We start from the raw sequence: 8,918 nt of genomic DNA on the forward strand, positions 1-8,918 counted from the left end.
ATGGACATCTCGGTCCTTTCCATAGTTTGGCTATTGTGGACATTGCTGCTATAAACATTCGGGTGCACATGCCCCTTTGGATTACTACATTTGTATCTTTAGGGTAAATACCCAGTAGTGTAATTGCTGGGTCATAGGGTAGCTCTATTTTCAACTTTTTGAGGAACCTTCGTGCTGTTTTCCAGAGTGGCTGCACCAGCTTGCATTCCCCCAACAGTGTAGGAGGGCCCCCCTAGATACCACCTCACACCAGTCAGAATGGCTAAAATTAACAAGTCAGGAAATGACAGATGTTGGTGAGGTTGCCAGCTAGTTTTAACACATGATTAGCCCGCCCAAGGGACATGCTGGTAACTTGAAAGCCCAGCAGAGCTGGCCTGACAAAAGTGGCAACAGTGGAAATAAATGAGCCTCAAATACCTGATTCACTGTCCTAACCAGCTAAGCTAAGCCACAGGCTCTGACCAACACCTTATTAAAATACAGTGGTGCATTTTTTTCCCCCAGTGGTCCATTTCTTAAACGGAAATAAATATGAGTACAAAGATAAAGCTTTATATATATTGAATTTGATTTTATAACTTTTTAAAAACCTATGTATAAAATTGCATCAAAGTAGATTTTGCACTACTGGGAAATAAGCTTTCAAATGCATTTCTCTTTAATTTTCTGGAAGACTAAGCCAGCACTGCTTAATTTTAGTTCTTCCCACGTGCAAGAAAGTAGATTGTAACACTAGTAATTTTATAGTCAGAGAGTATACCATGTAACTTGATGTAGAAATGTATTTCAAAATCTGATACTCTATCTGTAAGTAATTTTTACCTTTTAATATTGGATTAAATGGGGCTCCAAAAATTTTCTACCACCGGAAAAAAAAGAATTTTTAAAAATAAACGACGTTTAGAGTGAGTATATGGTCTCGCGATGCTAATCCCATTCTTAAAGCAAGAAAGCTTTGTGCAGAAGCATTTCCTGATTTCTGAGGATAGCCTTCTTCGCCTTTTTTTTAAGGCCTTAACCCAGAGTCGGTCAGTCATGTCATCTGTCCTTCCCTTCAACAGCCCCACTCCTCTCCGCACAACACACACACACACACACACACTCACACACACGTGTGAGATGGGTACCTAGGTATAAATAATTCATTCTCTAGCAAACTTCTTTTAGAGCCCCGTACAGGCCAGAAATTGACCTGATGTGGGAATATAGAGATGCCCTTCAGGAGACTCATGTATGTTGGGAGAGGCAGATAAAGCCATGACAGTTCACTGTAGTGGCTCATAGCCTCAGATGTGTGGAAAGTGCTGTGGGAAGACCGAGGAGGGACATAAGTGGGGCCCTGGAAAGCTTTCTGAAGTGAGTGATGCTGGAACAGTGTTGCCCAGGTGTCACAGGCTTCAGGTGCTGTGGAAAGACCAGGAAGCCTGACAGGGATACCTTCCTGCATGCCTCGCTGTTACTAGGAGGAGTGCATGTGGATGGACACACCAGTGGTGCCCATTTTTATTTAGTCCTCTTACTACGGATTTCCATGGTAAAAAAAAAAAAAATCCTGTCTCACAGGAATGCAGTTTGAATCTTGTGAGAAATCAATACTTGTTAAGTCCTTTGACTAGACCGACTAATAATTCTTCTAGTCTTTCCACATTATAGTATACCCCTTCCCTGTACCCCAAGCTTCCCCTGCTTCCTCCCCACAAGAAAGAGCAAACAGATCCAATGGGAATCCCTTTCTAATTCATTACCACTTGTTTGTGAATGGCCTGGTCTTCATAGGTAGCCCGGCTCCCAGTCTCCCTTTACCCTGCACGCGATGCTGAATTTCCTCTCCATTTTCTAGTAGGTATCTCTCCCAAACCCGAGTTCTGGTAAAGCCCCATGCCAGTTGAATGTGTCACAATTTGTTGAAAATGCTGAGTGAACATAAGTACGGTGCTTAGACTATCTTTGTAAACTACTTTTCAGATGTGTGTTTTTCCTACCTTCTATTTCTAGAAAGTGAAATTCGTTACTCCACATGGAAGAAAGCTGTGATGAAGTCAGTGGGCTGGGTTACAACTCAGTCTTCAGAAAGTGGTAAAAATGTTTTTATTATTCTTTCCAATTTGCCCTAGTATGTTAATTAACTTCTTTAAGTATCTAACCATTTACACTTAGTAAGGCTGCTCTGAAGAAAAGCATTATCATATGTCCAGAGTTTCTAACATTTTGAAAACACTTTAAAGTTCAAACATAAAATGTAAATTATGAGATAGATACATACTTAATTCTATCCTGCCCTCTCTTTTCCTTATTAGTTTCCTGGTACTTCAATGGGTAACTGAGCTTTCTAAAAGTAAAATTATTTCTTTCTTCTCAATGAAAAAGAAAATCAATTAGAGTTTTCCTTTTTTAATTTTTTTTTCACTTAAGTGTCTCCTTTTACCTTTTTGGGGGGCTGTCTTCATAGCCTGAACCAACCAAAACCTAGGTTAATTTCAGAATGTATTTCTCTCCTTCCTAGGCTGATTCCAAGTTCTTAGTGAATGTACATTATGAGAACTCATTGGAGTCAGAGAAGAAGAAATGTACCAAATAGTAAATTAGAAGTATCGTAATAGATTGGGAAATACTCTTGGCAGAAAATAGAAAACTATTTTTTTCAGTCACTTAAGTAGGAAGGTATTGGGCTTAAGTAAACCATTCAGTCATAGACAGCCTTAAGCTACCTTTACTATGCACTTGATAATTAAACAGACTTAAACGTGCCTTTAATACGCCATAATATTTAACTTCTTTGCTAAGTGAAGATTTAGAATGTAATTAATAGAACAATGTCCAATAGTATACTGAAACATACACTTTAATGGAGAAGAGTTTATAAGTGAAATATTACCTGCCTTCCAACCCAAAATTGAATATAGAATTACTTTTAATGTATTTATTTGGCTTTTGGGAGATACTTCTGGAACCATTCATTACCACAGATCACTGATCTGTATTTTCAGTCCTGGCTGTTCTACCTGAAGCTTTTTTTCCTCCGAAGTAAGCTTAATATTTTTTTCTTTAAATCTTTTGTTCTGTTCAGTTTTCTTTCCAAGTTGGTGGCAAAGCTTTTCTTACTAAGATCTTTTGTGATTTTGAGACCCTTTATAACAAAACTTCTTGATCATAAGTTTTCCTAGCCTGGTGCTAGTTGCTTGTAAGATACAAAAACATGGACCCTGGTTTATTTTCTTGTTGCCCTTAATCAATGGCTAATGAGCAGTGGAGTCCTGTTTTTGTTGACTTGGTGGATTTTTTTAAATGGCACAGTCATCTCTTTGTCCCTCCCTGCACCCAGTGCGCCACATACACACACACACACACACACACACACACACACACACACCCCTTACTAGCTAGCAGTTGAAGATCAAATTTTAATTGCAAAATTCCCATAAAACCAATTGGTCATTTTCAATTTGTCTGTCTACCTTACTCTCAGTGAATTTAAAACATAAGAAAATTTAATGAAAGAAAATTGCATGATTTCTTTAGTTTCTGCTGTTGAGTTTTAGATTTTTCACGTTTTGGTTTCAGACTGCAGTGCATTTAAGAGTTGAAGACATTTTTTAGTAGATTTTTGAAACACACTCTAATGTATAATATTGAGTATCTAGGCTCTATAATAAACTCAGAATTATATTCAATTAGTGACATGCTTATTGTATTTCTTTAAGCAGTGTAAACTATATATAACAGTAGCAGTACAGATAGAATCCTATTTTAATAATCTTGAAAGGATATTAGAATTGCTACCTTGGTCTTTCATGCTCCTTAAATTGCTTTACCTTACGAGGAAAATACTATGTTAGCTTAATTTCCAAAACAGTTTGCCACTTTTAAATCAATCATATTTATTTTCTTATTTCTAACTATATTTGAATATTTTGTAAACAATTTTAGTACACATTTTGACACGTGTTTAAAATGTTGTAGAAGTGATTGGGAGTCTGATACTTTTTAGAGAGAGCTCATCATACATGACAAGCTTGACTTTGCACTCCAGACACACCAAAACAACATTTTGAAAACAGGTCAAATTGGCTTAAAATGCACAGCTATCAAATAACGTGTGTGTATGTGACCAAAAGGGATATATTTTCATTAAATAAATGCCACCTGTTGCCTAAATGAACATGAGAAAAAAAATAAAATATAATACAAATTTAAAATTAATAATTAATTAATACCACCTAATTTGGTAAGGACTTGTGAATGCAGGTAGTCCTCAGGGTCTTCTTTGCAAACTAAAACTCGCTGTAGCCATATCAGGAAATTAGTGATTAGAATTAGCCTAACTGGAAAAAAACAAAAACAAAGAACTTAGCATAACTGATGCCTTGCTCTGAAAGAACAAGAATATATGTTGCCTTTCCGAAAATCAAATCAAAATGTGGTCTCTACAAATACGGAAACAAAAAGAAATCTTGGTTTTATCTGAAAAATAGTACAAGCAGTGGTAAAAGGGAGGAAAATGGTTTATACCCCTCTTTTAATCTGCCTTCTAAGGCAAAGAAATATGTGGTGAAGGGAAAAAAAAATCCTCTCCCAAAAAGGCAAATAAGTGACTGTCATCAGTTTATTATATCAAAAACTGTGCCCGTAGCAAATAATTAGCTGCATTTCAGTGAAGCCTTTTCATCCAGTGGTTGTATATTCTTAAAATTTGGAGGTTAATTTTGAATATGCTTCTTTTTTAAAGAACATTAAATAATATAAATACATAATTTTTAAATTCAAGAATACCATTGTGTATAAAGAATATTCTTTAAAAGAAGGGATTTTGACAGAAGTTGGGTTAGAAAATACTAGCACAACCATATTCTCAGGCAATTTTTTAAAAATGTGGATTCATGGGGCTCCTGGCTAGCTTAGTTCGTAGAGCTTGCAACTCTTGACCTTGGGGTCATGAGTTTGAGCCCCATGTTGGGTGTAGAGTTTACATACATACATATGTGGATTTAAAAAAATTTGGGTCTGCCTAGGTGGCTCAGTCAGTTCAGTGCCTACCTTCAGCTCAGGTCATGATCTCGGGGTTCTGGGATCAGAGCCCTTCAAGGGGCTCCACACTCAGCGAGAAGTCCGCTGATTCCTCTCCCTCTGCCCCTCCCCCTGCTTGTGCTCTGTCTCTCAAATACATACATAAAATATTTTTAAAAATATATGGATTCATACAGTTTAGTTTTTAAGATTTTATTTTTAAGTAATCTCTGCACTCAGCATGGGACTCAAACTCACAACCCTGAGATCAAGAATCGGACACTCCACAGACTGAGCCAGTCAGGCATCCCTGTAATTGGGGGGGGCAGTAATATTAATTGTGAGGTGCATTTCCTTACATAGCAAATTCTGGTTAAAAAAAACAAAAACCAATATTTTAGCAAAAATAGCCTTTGAAGTTCATTTTCACTAGACCACTATAACTCTTCTCTGATAGCTAAAGGACCTCTACTGTGAATTGGGTTGCTCATTTAGTATCTTTGGGGTAAGAATTGAAAAAGCGAAAATCAACAGCCTCCCAAAAAGTTCTCCATCAACTCTCTTCAGCTTTGCCAGTGGAAGGCTTATGTGGGTTTATATATGTATTATGTTCTTGGCTACCTGTGGCATGCTATCCGTATTGTTTGTTAACTGTCATAAGCCTTCAAGATTGATTATATTTTTGATTTGAAGTAATAACTCTGCTAGCTTTTATGAATATACTATTTTTATAACTTATTTTGTTTTGCTGTCATGTGATTCTTAACACAAATATTGTAATTATGTGTCTCTCTTTTGGTTTGCTTGACTGGAATTCCCTTCTACTTGGATGACCACAGGTGACCCTAGTATCTTCTGTAGTCTACCCTTGGGCTTTTTTATAGTGAGTAGCATGGTAATGTTAATCGGAGCAAGGTACATCTCAGGTCAGTTACTCTTTAAATTAGACAATTTTATTAGTTAGCACTAATGTATTTGTGTATAACTTGGCAGAAAATGTTTAGTGTTTTCATTCTTCCTGTGCTTAGGAACCTGGAAAATCCATGAAAGGTCTAATTTGTTAGACCAATTAATCTTTCAGGGCAGTCAGAATTGAAGACTGTGGCTCTGCTTAATTCTTTTATTGTTAGTAAATGACAGTTTCTTTGAGGGGCTACCTTCTGCTGTCAGCTGTGGCAGGAAGCAGAAGTGAAAGTAGTGCTGTGAGAGCTTACATGAAAGGACTTTCAGAGTGACAGATAAATGTTCAAATATAATTTTTTGACATTTTAATTGGCTCTCAAATGTACGTAAGTTCTCCAAACTCAACAAAACTTGCTGTGCGAGTCTAAGTATTTCAGTTCTGGTTAAGAGTTTCCACCAGAGTATGTTAGCAGAGTCTCTGGAAAACTCTAAAATTGGGGAACATATATAGTCTCTTTTATTTTAGTTAAAAGAGTATATTTTGTGAGATGAAGTTTAAAAATGATTGCTAAAATAATAGGAGTTAGACTTAAAACTCAAGTATTTTTTGCACATTAATTTCTGCTCATTAGAAAAATAAAACTACTCAGCATGTTATGAAATACATTGCATAACCTGTGATAATTTAAATGTAATAATTGTTCTGGGGAGCTTTTCCTGATGATAGCTCAGTTTTTCTTCCAATTGAGGCTTAAGAGCTTACATGGCAATAACTTGTCCCATATGTTACCAAGAAAGTGAAATGTTTTTTTCATAAGTTTTTCATAATCTTCATAATTAGAGAAAGAGTTCAATTATTTCTCATAATTAATTAGATGTTGACCTGGGTTTAACATGTAAAATGTAAACTTTATTGATAACAGAAGGAACATCTGATTGTAGAAATCTGGCAAGCCTTAACTTAACTTGACGTCATTAGTTTAGAGCTATATATAAATTTGGAATGAAAGTATTTACAGTAGCAGAACATGAGATTATCTTTTAATGATAAAATATGAGTTAACTTGCCTGAGAACTTAAAACTAGACTACCATTTTCCATATCCTTCATATTTGGGATCAGTTTATTCAAATCTGCTTTCGTAAAAACAATACCTTGTATTGGTATTAGTGCTTTCACCTTATGAAGGACTTCTGGATGCGTAAGTCTATACAGAACATGTCTTTTTTCTTTCTGCTTCTTAGGAATGTTTGGTGGAAAAGTCCAAATATTGTAATTTTCCAAAATCTCCAAAATGGATATCCAAAAATATTTTCCAAATATTGTGATAATCCAAAAATAAGAAATTTAGGTTTACAAGGAAACTTACAACTTGTTTTAGGAAAAGCTATATCATTTTTTCATTATCCTTAGGTTTTTTTTTTTTTTTTGGCTACATAATGATAGTTTGGAAAGGGGGGAAAATACTGCAACTGAATGTTTTCAGTGATTTTTTCCTCCTGTTTCCTCCTTGGTACCATGACGATGAAAAGTCCTATTCTATCAGAATTGAGCCATATAGCTTATCTCTAAGCTAAGGGATACATTATGTGTCTAAATTCCTAGGCTCCCAAATGGATATGATTACCATCTTTAGGTTCTCTCTCTTGGTAACATATGCTGAGATTTGAGAACAGTGGGAATCGCTTGCCTTGATAAACAATTAACAATAGTGTTAATATTTGCTAATTTTGGAATTGGCCTAGTTATATTTGTTTGCATTTTAACTGAAGCCAGTATTTAGAAATCATGTGGAATGTGTAGCTCAAATGATTGAATAGTCTTCATTGCCTCAACTCCTAAATTGCGTGTATGTTGTTACTGATACATGTGGTTTTTGTCCCCCGTTTTAGGTATCCCATAAATGATACCAACTCATGGATTCCAAAGATGCGAGCTCTCTGCCTAATGAGAGAATCCGGCGATTGTCTCTTAATGTGATGACACTATTCACAGACTCTGATTTTATTTATAAGCCACTTGCTGCATGACCCTCCAAGTAGACCTGTGGCTTGAAATAAAGAAAATGCAGCAGAAAGAATGCTATAGAAACATTTGGTGTGTTTTTTAACATCAAGAGTTAAGATTGGACCAGCTACCTTGGGGGCTGACCCCTCCTTTGCCATCGTGTCCTGCCCCATTCCCTCTGAGATCTAGGAAGAATTCAGGTCCTTCATTTCATTGGAATCTTTCGTCAAACACACTCAAACGCTGATGATGGTCTAGGATTTGGTTCTCTGCACTACACACACTTGACTAAGGGGTGATTACTAACTAGCTAAAAAATGAGTGGCTTTTTGTTCCGTTCCTTTTTAACAGACCCTAAAAGTCCTCTTTTCTGCATATTAAGGAGGCCACAACATCTTCCCCGAATGTTTAAATGGACACCTCTATGGAATTCTTAAAATGCAAATTGAGTACTCTCATAGCTTAGACATTTTCCAGAAAGGTATTTGCCAAAACTGAAATTCTTTAGATACTTTACGTGGTCTCACTCATTCACTGAATTGCTGTCTGGATCTTCTAGGGAAGGACACTTTTCCTTTCTTTTTTCATCTCTCCTTTTTATATTTTTCACTTTGTATGTATAACATACATGCCTATATATATTTTATATAGTGAGGGCAGCCCATTTATAAATCAAGAGTACATTTTACATGATCTCACTAATACACTGAATATCTGTCTGGATCTTACAGGGAAGAATACTTTTTCTTTTCATCTCTCCTTTTTATATTTCTTACTTGTATGTCTAACATACATGCCTATATATTTTATATACAGAGGGTAGCCCATTTATAAATTCAGAGCACATTGTATTCAGTAGGTTATAATGGGGCTGGTCTTAAGTGGACCACTGTGTGTATAAATATTTTGGGGAAATCACTGTATACATTTTTGGGCAACGGTTATGCGTATTTACAAGGAGAAACTTTCTTAAAAGAGCCAGCATTTAAAGTTTAAGTATA

The 8,918-nt window shown here is 36.0% G+C and overlaps 1 protein-coding gene across 9 annotated transcripts in view; it reads left to right on the top strand.

Moving 5' to 3' along the window:
• The window catches only part of GK (glycerol kinase), a gene marked incomplete at its 3' end in the record, with an annotated part of 73,227 nt that extends 65,241 nt beyond the window's left edge, over window positions 1-7,986 (top strand). For 4 of the 9 annotated variants that reach the window (XM_080831165.1, XM_080831166.1, XM_080831161.1 and 1 more), the window contains 2 exons: window positions 1,999-2,079; window positions 7,803-7,986. In XM_080831165.1, coding sequence (XP_080687291.1) covers window positions 1,999-2,079; window positions 7,803-7,813 — 92 coding nt within the window. Of the gene's footprint in view, window positions 1-1,998; window positions 2,080-5,846; window positions 5,972-7,802 lie in introns of those variants that run through there. The other 5 variants (XM_080831163.1, XM_080831160.1, XM_080831159.1 and 2 more) reach the window with 3 other exon arrangements.
• Between the last annotated feature and the right edge of the window lie 932 nt (window positions 7,987-8,918).

This window comes from Martes martes (assembly GCF_963455335.1).
Source record: "Martes martes genome assembly, chromosome: X".
NCBI lineage: Eukaryota > Metazoa > Chordata > Mammalia > Carnivora > Mustelidae > Martes > Martes martes.